This window comes from Phycomyces blakesleeanus (assembly GCF_001638985.1).
Source record: "Phycomyces blakesleeanus NRRL 1555(-) unplaced genomic scaffold PHYBLscaffold_8, whole genome shotgun sequence".
Lineage (NCBI taxonomy): Eukaryota > Fungi > Mucoromycota > Mucoromycetes > Mucorales > Phycomycetaceae > Phycomyces > Phycomyces blakesleeanus.
The window spans coordinates 938448-955247 of record NW_017265141.1 but is presented as its reverse complement, the minus strand read 5'-3'; the positions used below and the strand labels follow the sequence as shown (position 1 = coordinate 955247).

General features: G+C 37.1%; 5 protein-coding genes across 5 annotated transcripts; 2 read left to right on the top strand and 3 right to left on the bottom strand.

Annotated features, from left to right (window-relative positions):
- Window positions 1-8: 8 nt before the first annotated feature.
- Window positions 9-1928, bottom strand: PHYBLDRAFT_124175 (hypothetical protein; the record flags this gene model as incomplete). The annotated part of the gene is made up of 3 exons (XM_018428978.1): window positions 9-713; window positions 781-1119; window positions 1373-1928. Coding segments are annotated over 3 exons (1540 nt in total), but the record flags the coding sequence as incomplete, so codon positions are not given.
- Window positions 1929-2464: 536 nt separating this feature from the next.
- Window positions 2465-3425, top strand: PHYBLDRAFT_167256 (hypothetical protein; the record flags this gene model as incomplete). Its single annotated transcript, XM_018435613.1, has 5 exons — window positions 2465-2467; window positions 2551-2568; window positions 2721-2785; window positions 2897-2961; window positions 3070-3425. The coding sequence occupies 5 exons, from the start codon at window positions 2465-2467 to the stop codon at window positions 3423-3425; spliced, it is 507 nt and encodes a 168-aa protein (XP_018292959.1).
- A 952-nt stretch (window positions 3426-4377) lies between these two features.
- On the bottom strand, window positions 4378-5214 carry PHYBLDRAFT_61037 (hypothetical protein; the record flags this gene model as incomplete). Its single annotated transcript, XM_018440736.1, has 1 exon — window positions 4378-5214. The coding sequence occupies one exon, from the start codon at window positions 5212-5214 to the stop codon at window positions 4378-4380; it is 837 nt and encodes a 278-aa protein (XP_018292958.1).
- Window positions 5215-6329: 1115 nt separating this feature from the next.
- Window positions 6330-9776, bottom strand: PHYBLDRAFT_56811 (hypothetical protein; the record flags this gene model as incomplete). Its single annotated transcript, XM_018440225.1, has 5 exons — window positions 6330-6482; window positions 6563-8182; window positions 8341-9169; window positions 9286-9400; window positions 9761-9776. 5 exons carry the CDS (start codon window positions 9774-9776, stop codon window positions 6330-6332), a joined length of 2733 nt encoding a protein of 910 aa, XP_018292957.1.
- A 4137-nt stretch (window positions 9777-13913) lies between these two features.
- Window positions 13914-16577, top strand: PHYBLDRAFT_167252 (hypothetical protein; the record flags this gene model as incomplete). The annotated part of the gene is made up of 6 exons (XM_018435612.1): window positions 13914-14162; window positions 14346-14886; window positions 15125-15673; window positions 15791-15979; window positions 16080-16423; window positions 16542-16577. 6 exons carry the CDS (start codon window positions 13914-13916, stop codon window positions 16575-16577), a joined length of 1908 nt encoding a protein of 635 aa, XP_018292956.1.
- Between the last annotated feature and the right edge of the window lie 223 nt (window positions 16578-16800).

Genomic DNA, 16800 nt, shown 5'->3' with positions numbered 1-16800 from the left:
TACATATTATTATTAACACTCTTAATGTTTTATTGATTTTTTGATTAATTATTTGATCGACAAAGTAATCAAGTTAATAACATTTTCATGTTTCTATGATACATCAACATTGGATTCTCTCCACTTCTGGTCGTAGTCATTTCAATCTCTCCGTATCTCTCACAAAAGTTGCGGTGTGTCAGGATTCTTACACTCTTTTGATTCCCTGCCCTGGATCCACGGCAGACCAAGAGATAGATTTCTCGCAACAATTCGAAATTGGTCGGAAAAAAGATGTCAAACCAGCCTGGCTGGACCAAGTAGGTCGAACAGGGAACGGTCGAGCCGCGGTATTTGGTCTGCACAGCTGGACCGTCAACACCTTCGATTGGGTCCGGAACAGACGCAAAATCGGACAAAACAAGACGGTGGTGAGGAAAGTATTGTTTCAAGATGTCAAGAAATAAAAACAGCTTTGTTGGGATATACTCGGGTGCAGTCATGTTGGGTGCAATCGGCAAAGATCCTAAGAACCTGTGCCATACCCGGCTAGACAGTACCGGGCTACGGTAGTGGGTTTGCTTGCGCATCCCAAGATACTGGGCAATAACAGGGTCGTTTCCGACCGGCTCGTACATTTCAGTATAATCCCCTTGGTCGTCAATGCTAACCAATGCTTGGAAAGGCTCCATAGTCTCCAGATCATACCGGATCAAATCATGAGCAAAGTTGTCCTAACACAACAAAAACAAAAACAAAATTTCATTATTTTGGAATATTTAACAAGCCAAATATACATACAATAACTTCCATTCCTAAAAAGAAACACTGTTCAGGAACATATGTATCCCAGTCAAAGATACTCTTGTTACTAATCTTTACACACGCGTGCTTGTCTTTCGCTTCTTGGATATCCTGTCTCTCGGACTGTATTTGGGCAAGCTTGGTGGATGTCTCGATAATATTGTACTGCGTGCGTTTGTAGACAGATGGTTCGTGCTCCTTTATGTAGTCTAGTATGTTCATCATCAGAGTGCCATTACCTGCGCCGATTTCGTAAATAATGAGGTCCTTATGAGGGTACAGATTAAGCTTGTACTCGGACACCATGTATTTTGCAATAGCATGACCATACCACGGCTATATATATATATATATAGAATAATGATAGTCACGGTGATCATGGTGATCATGGTAATCGTAGTTGTAGAGTATATATATATATATATAAGTATAAATATAATTATTTTAAGCAATTTGAATTAAACTACAAGTAAATTATTCAATTCAAGTATTCAAGTATTCAAGTATTCAAGTATTCAAGTAATATATTACAAGCAAAGCCAAGAAAAGCACGGCAAAGCAACAGTGTAAAAATCTTAATATGCATTACCTTGAATAATTCAGTAGGAGAGTGCCACACCTGCCTGGATCTTATTCCATTCACCTCATCAGGTTCGTTTTCCATCCTTATGTACATCTTTCCAAGGATATTCATAAATTCTCGGTGATCGCGCATTGAAAGGAAATCAAAGTTCACTTCTGGAGAGAAAAGAGCAGCCTGTTTTGAGAAATATCCATAGTTTGGATGGTGCAATGAATTGTCAATGAAATCTCGGACAAGCATCTTTGTACGTGTGGGTTCATTTGGCAGACTAGAAGCATCGTTTGCTGTACTCCGAATAAACTTGGCATGTTCCTTGTCATTGTGCCGGCTAAAAAAAGGGGTAAAGAAGCCCGGGCGTTGTTGATGGTGTTCATGTTGATTTTGAGCAGAAGGATGTGTACGCGTAAAGGACTTTGAGGATTTTGTTGTCAGACAACGGGCCGCAGAATGTGGTTGCCGACAGTATTGATTGTATCCAAGTCTGATTACTTTGATGCTTTTGTGATGTGAGAAACGAATGAAACTAGGTTGGCCATTAGTAAATCGTTGAAGGAATGGCATCAAAATAAAAAAATAAAAAATAAAATAAAAAAAGATACAAAAAAAAGAATATATATATAGATAGATGTATGTATGTAAAAAGGTAATTTGAGTTTAGTGGTTGAACTTGAATCTATAGTATAACTTGGTTACAAATAGTCTACCAAAATCACAGTAACAAAGAAATGCAACAGTTGTTTATTATTTCCATTTTCATTCACCATATTAATATTTTCATTGTTGTTCTAACTGTTCTAACTGTTCTAACTGTTCTAACTGTTCTAACTGTTCTGTTCTAACTGCTGTAATTTTTGTAATTGTTGTAACTCGTAGCTTAGACAAACATATGTGGATCTTTTGGCCCTTTTTAAAAAATACTAAATGATACAAGGTTGTGAACACCGAGTATTGGATTTGCTGACGTGATATGAAATGTCTGAAAATGGGTTTTTTTTTTTTTTTTAATAATTCTGTGAGAATACTTTTGATTTCTTCTTCTTCTTTTTCTTCTTCTTCTTTCTTGCCTGTATATTAATTACATATACGTGTGTACATAATATGGTAACGTTATTTTCTTAAAATTGTTTCAATGCAAATAATGGACAGGATACTAATTTCAGTATTGATATTATTATTGGTCAAAGATCAAAGTTGGAGATACTGTAAGAAATAGATATATGGCAGATATTTCTTTTATATATGTATAAAGACGGCAGAGAAATCTCTTCTCTCTCTTGAATAGTATCCGTTTTAACTAAATTTCTAATAATTTAATACTTTTCTTTTGGTTGGCTGTAAATAAATGCAATAATAGATTCCCGATGGAGTCCTTCAGTATGTTCCTTTTGACCCAAAGGAAGAACTGGCAGCCTGTCCTCGGTAATCTCAATATAAATATAATTAAACATACACATACACATGTACAATATATGTATATATTGAAGCTAAACAATATATGTATATATATATATATATCTATGTATATAACAGACCTCTCGCTTTCAAGGTCCATGAAAAACTCAAGGGTAAAAAGGTTGTTCTGTTTGCCATCCCAGGTAACTAATAAAATTGACCCATCTCTTTTTTTTTCTTAATATATATAATATAATATAATGTAATGTAAAGCAATGTAAACAAAATCATAATAACGATTATCTATAAAGGTCCATTTACGCCTGCTTGTTCAGAAGAGCATGTGCCTGGATTTCTGAATGCACACGATGCTCTAAAGTCAAAGGGTGTTAGTGAAATTGTATGCCTTTCGGTAGCAGATGGGTTTGTCATGAATGCGTTTGGAAAGGTCAGTCAGACAAAGGACAAGATTATTATGGCAGGAGATGGCAGTGCTGTATTCAGTCAAGCTCTTGGCTTAACTCAGGATCTGTCCAAGAACGGAATGGGTACTCGATCAAAGAGGTTTGCTATCGTTGTAGACGACCTGGTGGTCAAGTACATCGGGGTTGAGACCAAGCCTGGCGTTACCTCTTCTGGTGCAGAAGCAGTGCTAGCAAAGCTGTAATAGTCACAACAATAAAAACAATGAGTGTAAAAGAAAATAGAAGGAAAGATAGAGATAGAGATAAATATATATCAAAATATACAAAATATATTCGATGGGCGATATATATATATATATATCAAGAGAAATATCTTCGCCGTTCAAAACTATTTGGGTGTTTTGGTATATTTATGGTTTATAGACCCATGCTGTTCTTTAGAATATACCTTGTAAACAAAAGAAGAAGAAGTATTACTTTTGGTGATTATTCAAATGCAAAATTTTGCTTGTTATTCCTTCATGCTGTTCGCCGTTACTTTTGTTTCAAAATAATAATAATGAAATCTATAATAAAGCCATAAATCGGTTACTTGGGTGGGATCCAGACATTAAGAAATCAATTATGCGATATGACTGTACCTCTGTAGAGCAAAAATATAAACTGAAAATTAAATTATCTCATCGAGTGTACTGATCAATCATGTGTAATCGATTATTCAAAATAGTAAAGAATATTATTGAAATTATGGTAGATGTTTTATCTGGTTACTATTACTATTACTATTACTATTACTATTACTATTACTATTGTTGCCTATACATATACATTTATTCCTCTTGACCAAACTCTATATATTTCTTATCTGTTGGTCGAAAAAATATAATTAAAGCAGAGGGCAGAATTTCTATTACTATTTACTAATGGAGAGATACATATATTTGACGAAGAAGAAGAAGTTCTTGTTGTGGTCATGTATTATTAATACATCTGCCTGTGCCTATTGTTGTCTATATATATATATATATAGATTCGTATACTTGTTTACATTATACACACATATTTTCTAACAGAAATATTTTCATGCAGATGAGCATATATGAATCCATATGTACATTTGTTTATTTTTTAGTATCATTATCATTACCAATGCTGATTCTAATATTAATAACAACTAAAAACAGTGTTTCCAGATCAAGCAGAATTGGCACAATACCCAACTACATCGCTCTTTTTTTCAGCAGCCGGCTCTTCTGACTCTTGATACCCACACATGGTTGTGAATCCAAATGAAAATGTTGCAAACAGAACCAGGGCAACCTCAGTCAACAATATTGCTATAATACAATATTTTAGTGCGTGTGTGGCATGAGTAGTGGCGCAGGTAGACCATCCCCACAATGCAACAGATGATGGTGATAATGATAATGATGACGATAACAACGATGACGGTGACAAAGACGACGATGATGAAGATGGTGAATATGATAATAATCCAGCCGGGCGAGAAACACAGAGATCAGGCCAGAACCAATACTCATCCAGTGAGCCTGACAAAGCAAACGATGTCTTTCGGTCAAACAAAATACAAAACATCCAGCTCATCGACAATCCAAGTGGCATCAGTAGTTGACATATCAGTTCAGCTGATGCTCGCCACACATCACCTCCTGCTCCTGCTCCTGTTCCTGTTATTGATTTTGATCCGGGTTCTCTATGACTAGCACGAGGCGCAGGTTGGAAGTGGTGTCCGAGTAAGAGAAAGAGTGGACAGAAGATTGATGCCTGTGTGGCAACTAGGGTTGCAATAACTCGTCTGTCCTGAACCATCTCAACTGCCCACACCTGATGCGAATTTTCGAGTGTTCCGTACATAAATGTGTTTTCATTGCCAAGGATAGAGAATATGGGAATAGATACGGAGCTGTAGAGTCCAAGGGTAATCAAGATAACAAAGATGGATATAAAGAGCACAGACGCGCGAGTCCAAAAGATGAGTCCGTGAAGAAAAGAACTAGTATAAGTCCCCATGGTTGTTTTCCTGAAAGTGAAAGAAGAACAAAGTTATGAATCTATAGGCAAATTTATATAAATCAGACAAAATATACCTATAGATGTACCTGTACCTGTACATCTACATAAATATAGATACATATATTAACTAGACATTCTACACAATTTAGCATTGATTATTATTATCTTTATTACTCGGGACAAGAATGTCAGACTCACTATTGCAATGTCCCTGCATTCCCCAAAAAGGAAACTCGAGGCGGTTCAATTATCCCCTTGGTCAGCAATCACAAAAGCATTCCTGTCCTTTTAATAATAATAATATTATTTTCTTGACTTAATATATTCTCCTCTTGTTCCTTTCTTCCCTTTTCACGGCATTTATCTTGCTCTTGATGCGAAATCGACCCCCAAAATCAAATATACACACACACACACACACATACAGTCTATATCAACAAGAAAGATTCATAATTTATATACATTTTCAACCCAAAAAAAAAGTATAAAATAGATAGGATACGCTATATCTCCCCTTTTTCTTTCTCTAATATAAATAAATAAATAGATAGATATATAAAAAGGTACAAAATATAGGGCTGTTAATTCAAGGTACTATCTATTTATTCAATGTCCTGACCAGCCACGACTGTACACCTTTCTTTCTTTCTTTCTTTTTCTACCCTTGAAAATGAAACCATTATTGGTGATCAGAACCACACAAAACTACGTAAACCACAGCCTCCTTTTATTCCTTTGGTTTCTCCTTTCAAAGCTCTAATCTACAAGGAATACAGTCATTTCTTATCATATAAAGTTGAATTCAGACTTTGGCTTCTATTTGTATTGCTATTTTACATTATAAGATCAAGTTACATATTTACAAGCTACAATATTTGTATGTATGTATTAGTTGGGTTTATTAAGTTTATATACAAGCAAGAGAGTCATAAAACCAAAGATAAAGACAGAAAGAAATAGAGAGATAAATGAAAATAAAATGGTAAAATAGTACAGAGCTTTTCTTTCTATTTTATTCCTTTTTATTTCTTCTTTTTCTTCTTGCTTTTTTTTACCTCATTGTTATCATTATCATTATCATTATTCATTTTTCATTATTAATTATTATTATTTTACTTTAATTGATCGAGTCTTGCCGCACAAAGCTTCAATAATTCGTCCACCTTCTTACCAATGTTTGCCACATCTTTTGCTACTGCCTGCCAATGCTCACCATGGTGAGGTTCGGCAGCCACACATCTCTTCACAACGATCTCCCGATGTTCCTAAAGAAAGTCATGGAACATATACATTGATTAGCTAAGAATCCTTACACAATCAAATCACACACTATATATATATTTACCTCTGTGCCATGTTGCAACTCAAAATTGTACCACCAAGCAAATGAATCTCCCTGATCAGGATCAATCTGAACTGCCTTTTGGAACCAGTTTCGTGCTTTCTCAATCTTACGCTCTGTCCAGAAAAGGCGCGCGACGGTTGTGACAATAATGGGGTCGTGTTCACATTTCTTAAGACCATCGACACTTCGAGCCTTTCTCTGTGGCCGTGCCTCCAAAAAGATAACCTCTGTCCAGAGAGCACCGGAAGAGGGGCACTCCTGCAGTGCCTTGGCTGCCATTGCCTTTGCTGCGACTGTGTTGTTGGCGCGAGTTTCGATCCTAATGGCCTGAACCCACAACTCGGATGTTTTTGGGTTGATGTATCTGGCCTTCTCGAGAGTTGCGCGTGCCTTTGTAACCATACCCATCTTTTCTTCTAATTGAGCCAGAAGGATCCAGAGAGTGATACTTTTTGGACAGCTCTTCACAGCCTTGTTGTATGTCTCTCTGGCCTTGGCAGGCTGTCCGAGTGCAGTGTCCTCTACTTGGCCCTTGATCATCCAGAACTTGTCGAACGTGGGGTATTTTTTGAGACCTTCATCAATAAGTGCCAAGCACTCATCAAAGTTCTTCATCTGGCGCTCAAGCATAGCAGACTTCATCCAAACACGCTCTGTGCCTGACTGACTTCTGGCCATCTCCAAAAGCTTTCGTGCGTTCTTGTACTCCTGGCTCTCACTCTCGACCTTTACGGCAGCGAGCCAGATCTGCTCACTGTTGGGATTGGCACGGAAAGCCTCTTCGAGAATATTACGTGCTCCCTGAATGTCACCAGCCAGCCACTTCTCCTTGGCACCCATCAACCAAAGAACCTCTGCCTGAGGACAGTAGCGAACAGCTCTCTGCAAAAGCTCCTCCAGACTCTCTGGTGTTCCATGACTCTTTTCGAGGAAAGCAGCCTGTCTCCAGATCGACTTTTTTCCAGGAAACACCTTGAGAGCATATGCGTAAATGGCCCGCGCAGTCTCAATCGATCCATGTGCCATACAGGACTCGGCATCTTCCATCCAAGTTGACTTGCGGTCTTCATCCTCAATTCCCAGAGCAACTGTTGCTCTCACTATAGACTGGCACGTCGCTACCGATCCGTTCTTTTCACAGGTCTCGGCTTCCTTCAGCCACTGATCACGATCCAAGACTGAGCCGGTTTGTGACAATGTGTAAACCGCACGTGTGATAATTCGATCGATAATTTCCGGATTGCCACGTTCTTCTTCCAGGCGGGCAGCAGCAATCCAGATCTCATGACTGGTAGGAATAGTCGTTCGAGCCACATTGAGAACCTTTTTAGCATTTGCATAAGATTCCAATCGAGCCAGTGCTAGCCACAGATCCACACTCATCGGGACCAACTCAACAGCACGCGACAAAAGGACCTTTGCATCATCTGGATTTTCTTCCATATTAACCGCCGCACGCCATAACTTTACAGAATTCGGGATGAATTCAAGAGCACGGCGGAGAACTCTCTTTTGTGCCTTTTGGTCAGTCTCGAGGTCGACTGCCTTTAACCAAATCTTGACAGATTGAGGAAGGTGACGGACAGCATTGGCCAAGATAATCTTTGCATTTTCAGTAGTCTATCCCGAAAATCATTGTTATTTTTTTTTAAAGAAAAAAATCAATCCATCAATTAATAATTATCCTTCATAACACACTCACACTCACGCCTATATCTAAATCTAAATCTACACTTCCATTTCCATTTCCATATATGTATATTTTTATATGCACTTACATTTAAGCGAGCTGCTTCTAACCAGACATCTTCATTCTTTGGGCATTGTTCACAACCTCTTGCAATTACACTTCTGGCCTGAACAGCTCTTCCGGCTACTTCTTCTACACGCGCAGCAGCAATCCAACCGGGTGCGTGCATGGGGTTGGTGGTAATTACAGAGTTTAACAAAAGACGAGCCTTTTTGATGTCACCAATCTCAGTAGTTGACTTGACCACGACACTATTGAGATCAGTGAGATATCCCTTTGGATCAATCGTAGTCTGGCCAGAGACTGAGTCCGACACCTGATCCAACTTCAGACCAAGCACTTTGTCTCTTGCTTGACCAATCTCCTTGAAGTTGGTCATCATCTCATTGTCTAGAGTGCTAGAAGCAATGCCTCCCAGCTTCTGCTCTGCTTCGTCAAGGGTTGTTTCATATTGTGTTCTGTCTCGCGCAGCAGCAAGAATGGTGTCTGGCAAGGGTGTGAAACGCTCTGGCATTTTGTTACGTCTTCTGTTCTTTCCAACCAAGTCACCTACTTCCGGAATCGCAGCCCATTCCGCCTCATTGATCGTCGTCAGTTGGCGTTTGAGATCAGCAAACTGCTGCGAAATCTTGGGTCGTTCCAGACGATAGCGCGCCAGTTCCTCACGTTCTCTCGCTTCTCTGCGTACCCTTCGTCTTTCATCCATCTTTTCATCAATCATCCCCCAGACTCTGTCAGCTTCCTCATCATCTTCTTCGTAAGGCGCCTTTGAGAACAAGCCAATTTCGTTGTCTGGATCTTGGAAACGTTCGTCATCCTCGTCTTCTCCTTCCTTTCCAGGTGCATGTTTGACATCTCTATTGATTGATTGTTAATAAATTTTATATACACGTGTATGTGAATTTTTATATATATATATATAAGATTGTCTAATTTATTTGCATTATTCATTTTAATCTTGGAGATACATTACGATCCAATGTCACCTGTTTCTCTTGCAGGACCAATGTCAGATCGCGTGGTGAAACCAGTTGCACCACGTCCTAAACCAGCGACATAGTTGGGTGGAGCTGGCTTTCCAACAAAATCTTTAATGGCTCCAAACATGATGTTGTACTTTAATCTATTTTATTTTATTTTATTATTTATTTATTCTATTTTATTTTATTTTATTTTGATGTGTCGCCCTTTTTTTGGTCATCTCTTCGCTTTAAAATTCTGTGATTATAAAGGTCGAGGTATTGACTTTTTCGGTAGATTAAGTATTTACGTCATCTAATTGCGGGCATTTAAGATGATTTTTTCTTTCTCTTTTTTTTTTAAAAAAAAAATCCCCCTTCGATGTTTCCATGGCAATTAAAGTGCTGCAATCTTGTACATCGTAACACGACATTAAATGAAGGCACTTTTTCGTGTCTTCTAGAAAAGGAAATGAAGTAGATTGTCACCAAGCCTCTTTGTCATTATTGATTTCTTTTGAATGTATAGATTAAAATGATATTTTTTTTAAAAAGATCTCTTTTCTTCTTTTAAAAAAAATAAAGAGAAATCTAGTAGCTGATATAGTTATAGCTATACGTTCTAGGTAAACTTACTCTCAGTAAAAATAATAGCAGGATAAAACCCACAATTACTTTATATTTATACAGATCTTTTTTAGTGTTTGATTTTTTTCTTTGGGTCGATTTAGCTTGATTTGATTCACTTCTTATTCGTAATTACTATTAATGGGAATAAAAGATATATATTATTTTTGTAAGAGCACAGTTTTATAGATAAATGAAACAAGTTGACCACCAAATTCATATATGAGAGTACAGAATCTGGGTTCGCCCACGCCACTTCAAAAAAACGTGTTTTCTTGTACAGTGCTTTGTGTTTGAAAAGTACAAAAATCAGGGAGATAAAATAAATAATAAAATAAAAAAAAAGAGTCGCTTTACTACTTCTTACTATGAGCTATGCTATTTTTTTTCTATCGTTGCACTCCTACCTCTATTGATCTTCTATGTGATCGACCAGAATTAATCGAACCAAAAACTCAGTCAAATCAAACAGGAGTATCTATTAAATCACTGTATCATTCGGAGCAACCTCCTGATGGTATCGTGTGGGTAGATGGATAAGACGTGCCCTTTGGCGATATTGACGTGGTTACGAAAGAGATTGAACAACTAATATTATATGAAATATACCATACAAAATCAATGAGTTAGAGCTTAAGGGGTTTGCTTTTTATGGACTGAAAAGTAAAGACCTTTCTACAGGTAGAATAAAAGCATTATTGACAAGAATGCCATTTTTTTTAAAAAAAAGCATTACTTTACATTGGCGTTGAAATATTGTTGGATTTAAGGTGGATATTAGGATGCTTGTGGACCCTGCAGATGTAGAATTAACTTATGTGTAGCAAGACCAGACTTGTCTTTTCCAGTAATGCTAAATACTCATATTCTAGCCAAAAACTGGCCCGTAAAGATAAAGAAACGCAACGTAATATCGATAACATATTCAACAATGACAGAAATGTTGGTTGCTAGATAGAGTGCATTCTAATAGAAAATTCAGGCCTGGTTATATAAAAAGTTGACATCCAACGTCGGAATAGATATCGCTGATTTAAATAGAAAAGTGTTTATTAGAAAAAATCAGTATCAGTAGACGTTCACCTAGTTGCTGTTGACTGATAAAGGTCAGTCAGTTATAAGTTTATTTCTTTATTGCTTATACTAATATGTGCTTTTAAATTGCAAACCTTTAGCTTATTCTGGTATAAGACTTACAAGTTCAAATTGGAACAACTATGAAAAACATGCAAGCGGGGATGTAATTAAATATTGCCCGATGGTCTTATTTTGAACTACTTAAATTTGCCACCTTTTTGTTCAAAAATGAGCACAATTTTGAAGGAGAAACTAATTGTTTAACCCATTTTTGAGCAGTGAAAAACAGTGTTCTGTATATACAGACACTATTTGTACTATAGACATATTCTCTATATTTATATTTTGTTCAAGAATCGTATTTTAGAAGTGGATTTTCGGTAATCTAATACTTACAAGGTAAATCCTGGTAATCGACAAATGTAATAATGTGAAAGTTTGTACTGTCCTACACCTTCTCTAATATATTGTCTTTTTTTTTGAAATAAGAAATACTGTTTATCAGTATAAATAGATTCGGATAATCACAAAAAGACTGGTTGACCACAACTAGGTAAACGCTTATAGAATTTTTATGGTGGGTAACCACTTGGTAAAGTACGCTATAAATACTTGGAAATTAAAACGACTATTAGCTTACATTTCGTAGGAGTGTGAAATGTATATGAGTTAGCGCCTGGGCTTTTATAAAAAAGGTACACTTTACTTGTGCTCCTGAACAATTTTCTGACCTTGGATCTTTGGATTTTGAATAGAATAATAATGATGAGAATCATCGTGTATATATACTCTTTAAGCTTATATAACTATATACCAATACCCTTTTAATCAATTACACATAAAAATATACACATACTCCTATATATCAATATACATATACAAACAAGCACACAAGCACACAGGCACACAGGCACACAAGTACGAAAGTACGAAAGTACGCACAGGAACAGGAACAGGCTCAGGCACACATACACATATATATACACATGTAGGTATGTATGTAATTATGTACTTATGAATTATTACTAGTTCTTATTGCATAGTGCATAGTGCATAGTACATATAACAACAATATACATATATTTCATTTCTATTCATTTTAAAATCATGAACCTTCAAAAATAGGTTCTCTAAGAAAGGAAATCGAGCCACCGTCGTACAAATCTGTTGTTGTAACACTAGAAAAATCTGTCGTGGTGATTTCACTTTTAAATTATCATCATTTTGGATTCAATTTTTATAGTTGTAGATTTTTCTTTTTTTCTTCTCTCCTTTTATTTATTTATTTATTTATTTATTTATTTATACTTTTCTATACTATAATCTATTATATATATTATATTGTATATATATATATTCTTAATACATACGACTTTGCTCACTACTAACTATTACAATCACAATCACAATCACAGTTACAATCAAAGGTACAATTACAATCACAATCACAATCACAATCACAATCACATTCATAATTACAATTAGAATAATATATTTACTATTTCTATTCCTATTCCTATTCCTATTACTATTACAGTTACTATTACTATTACCACAACTATACAACCACAACCAGAACCACAACTACGATCTGACTCTCTTTCTCTCCTATCTTTCTTTCTTTTTTTTTTTCCTTTTTTGCACCACACTCAAAAAAATATTATTATTACTCACTACTACTACTACTACTACTACTACTACTTATTAATCTTCCCCAACCCTTTATATATATATATATATATATATATATATATATATTTATTTACTTTTTGCTTTCATTATATATGAGACCATCAAACAGGTACCGTTGTCTACTTTGTATATAAAATATATACCTTATTACTATTGCTATTCTTTGACAGAAGACAACACTCTTTGTTCCTAACAAAAATAAGCATCACTTTTTTCCCTTTCTATCTTTTATTTATTTTACTTCTTTGTCCAGCCACAGTTAGATCCCAATGTCAAGAAATTTACTCATCAACACCCAACTCGAGCGCTTTCATGGTTCCCGTCCTCATTGGCAACCATCGCCAGGAACAACTCCTATTAGCGAGGAAAACGGTTCTCCAGCAACAATAGCAAAAAATCGGCCAGTCAGTACGCTCTATGAAGAAGAAGAAGAAGAAGAGGACGAAGAAGAAGAGGAACCAGAAGACGATGAAAATGAATCCGAAGAAAATGACTCTCAAGACGATGATGATAATGATAATGACGATGACGATGACGAAGATAGCTCAACATTCACCTCATCTCCAAGTATCCCAGACGAGAATATTGACTTCAACCTCGTGTACGTCTTGCGTACTTTTATTGCCACAGTAGAGGGTCAAGCCTCCGTTGTTAAAGGAGATTCCTTGACCCTGATGGACGACTCGAACTCATACTGGTGGCTTGTGAAGGCTCTCCAGACATCTGAGGTTGGCTACATTCCTGCCGAGAATATCGAGGTAAATAATAATTGTATAGTGAATTTCTCACAATTATATATATATATATGTGTGTGTGTGTGTGTGTTTATTATAAAGCCAAAAAAGAATACAGAATATATATATATATATAAAATCAAACTTGATTTTGCATTTTATATACGTTCTTATATTTTAATCATGCAATTTTTTTGAATTATTGTTATTAATATTAATATAATCGCTGTTTCTTGCCATTATAATTGGCACACACTAATATTATTTCTTATATTATAGACTCCTTTTGAACGTCTGGCACGTCTGAATAAGCATCGAAATGTAGAGGCAAGTAAAATCATCTAAAAAATAAAAAGAAGATGAGGATAAGACGCACACACAGAGAGAGAGAAAGGCGCATAAAGTGCACAGACGTTTGTAAAATCACAATATTAAAACCATCAAAAATACAAATATCAACAACAACAACAACAACAACATAAATTTTATAGGTTACATCCCCTCAGCAAGCTATGCATTTCATCGAGAAAAAAGACTCTAGGCGCAAAAAACACAACAAAAGAGTAACACTCTCAAAGGGAATGTTCTGTCGCTCGCAAATCATCTTTACTGCCGACAATGAAGAAGACGAGCACGAAGAGTTTGAAGACTGGGAAGAAGAAATGGCCAGTGATGCCGAAGATTCTGAACATTTAGACGGTTCTCACATTTCACAAGAAACTACCAGCTCACCTTCTACCATTTCTCCGGGCGTCGCAAAAGTTCAGCCCACACACACATATCCCTCTGTCACACCACAACACCTGCTCAGCCAACAACAGCAGCAGCAACAACTACAGCAACAACAACAACAGCAACAGCAACAACAGCAACAACAGCAACAACAACAACAACAACAACAACAACAACAACAACTACAGCAACAACAACAGCAACAACAACAGCAGAATCAACGACAGATTGCAGAGTCATCAGAACAGCAGGCTCCTGAGCAAATCTCTCCTGATAATTATCCAAAGTTGTCTCCTTCTGGTCAACCATTGTCTCCATCAAGTCCGGCACAGGGTGACGAGTGGCAAGGAGCAGCAGGTACCCTCAGACGTCTGTTCTCGCGCGGAAAGAAGGACAAGCCAGAACTCGTCACAAAATCGTCCAACGGCAGTTTGACCGTACCTAGTCATGGCGATGATTCTAGTTTAGGATCCAATGTGTCGATTGAATCGACAGTCTCCTCAGAAGGCTCCGCTCATGATCCTACCCCCCTCATCTTTTCTGCAAATCGGTCCAACACTCAGCTTACTGTCCTCCGCGTATTTGCAGGAAACATCAATGTCAGTGCCACATTCAACACCGTTCTTGTAGACGAACACACGAATGCAGACCAATTACTAAAGAAAGCTATGGAGAGATTTCACATCACCCAAATTGAGGGCAAGGCTGCAAGTGGAATAGAGTATTATCTGACTGTGAAAGCCATGGATGGAGGTAATACAGCGGTAAAAAATAAAAAGAAGCTTAAATTACTCAGAAAGAGAACGAGAGCAAGAGCAAGAGCATGCGATATGCTGATGATGATATTATTATTATTATTATTATTATCATCATCATCATCATCATATGTCTTGTCTTGTCTTGTCTTGCCTTGCCTTGATTTTATTTGCCTTGTGTGACCATAACTTATCTCGTACCTCACTTCACTCACTCGCTTTTGTTTTTTATACAGATGAAATCACCCTGGCCCCATTGGATAAACCACTGGCTATTTTCAAGTCTTTGACCACTCATCTCACGACACCTATGCCCTCCTTGACTCACATCAAACAGCTATCTCAACACCTGTCGACTGTTGAAGTCACCCGAGTGGGTGTCTCAAAAGCACGACAGAGAGCAAAGGCTCGATTTGGAGAAGACTCAGTGATTCGATTCTATTTGCACAAACGTATCAGACGTATAAATGAGCGTGATGGTCTGGTATATGTAAAACTATCCTATTATGCCAATATTCCGATAGACGAGAAAAAAGACACCAGCCTGCGCTCTCCATTCTCCACAAAGTCTTTACGACTAAAATCAACACCAAAGCCGCCTAAGACTGTCTCACGAAGTGAACGCATTGACAAACTGGTGGCTATCTCCGCCAATATTACAATCGCAGACCTAACGCTCATTGCACTTGACAAGTTTCACATCGTTCACGGCGATAAAGACATTACTCCCAAAAAGAACGAGGCTCCGGATAGATACCGAATGACCCTATCAATCAATGAAAATGGTAATTTGAATTTAAATCTGAGTGTGTGTGTGTATGCAGTGAGAATAGAAGAAAAAGAAGAAGGCAAAACAAAACATAATTAGCTAACCTTGGCACAATTCTTGGGGACAATTACAGAGAAATCACTTAGATCTTCAAGTAGACTATCGGAAATATTGATAGACTCTAGACTTATACCAAAGGGAACAGTCGAGAAGCGATTTGTCCTGCGAAAAGTAAAGGAGAGTGTTAATTCTTCACGCCAAATTAACCAAGTACGCCCTGTCACAAACCAAGATCTCAACCTTTCTGGACCGCCGCTCTCACGTAATAAATATAAATATACATATAAATATATTTAGCTTAGCTAAAATAAAAACCTAGCACATGTAAATTGACTCACTTTATATGTAAATGTTTTCTACAGTTCAAACTAGTCGCTCACTTGTAGCAGGTTCAATGTTAGATTCAAGCACAGAAAGCGTCTTGAAACGTCTTGATGCCGCTTTGCTTTCTATGGAGGCTGAGAGACAGAGAAAACCACTGTCAAAGAACGAAGGAAGTTCTGGAGTGGCTGGGGGACCCAGAGTCCAAGACAGTGAAGTACAGAGAACGCGAAATTTGTTGCACCAGGCAGCAATGTTAGAAAAGGAGAGAGGCGGCAATAACCCGATTAATGGACCAACCCTTGCATCTTTGCCAAGTGCCGATGTATTTGATACTAATAAAAACCAGCCAACCAGTCTGTCTAGTTTGGATGATCTTGAAAAGGTAACATGTCTTGTACACCCACCTTGATATACAAACACATCATATCATTCAATGAAAATGACAAGACACTCGATTTCTTCTTCTAACAATCAAATCAAATGTATTTATGGCTTTATAGGAACTCCAGCGTATCATTGCCGCCCATGCGTTCTAATTTATTTATTGTTTTAAGAAAAACACACATACACATACACACACGCACACGCACATATATACACGCACACACACCAAAGAAGAGCAGGCTGAAGATTAAGATGAAAACGAAGAAGAAAGAAGAAAGAAGGCTTAAATGATAGAACTCTTTTAACCATTTGTTCTTTGTTTTCATTTCCTCTTTACCTGGTTTACTACATGTTTTAGCAAATAACTTTTCCCTC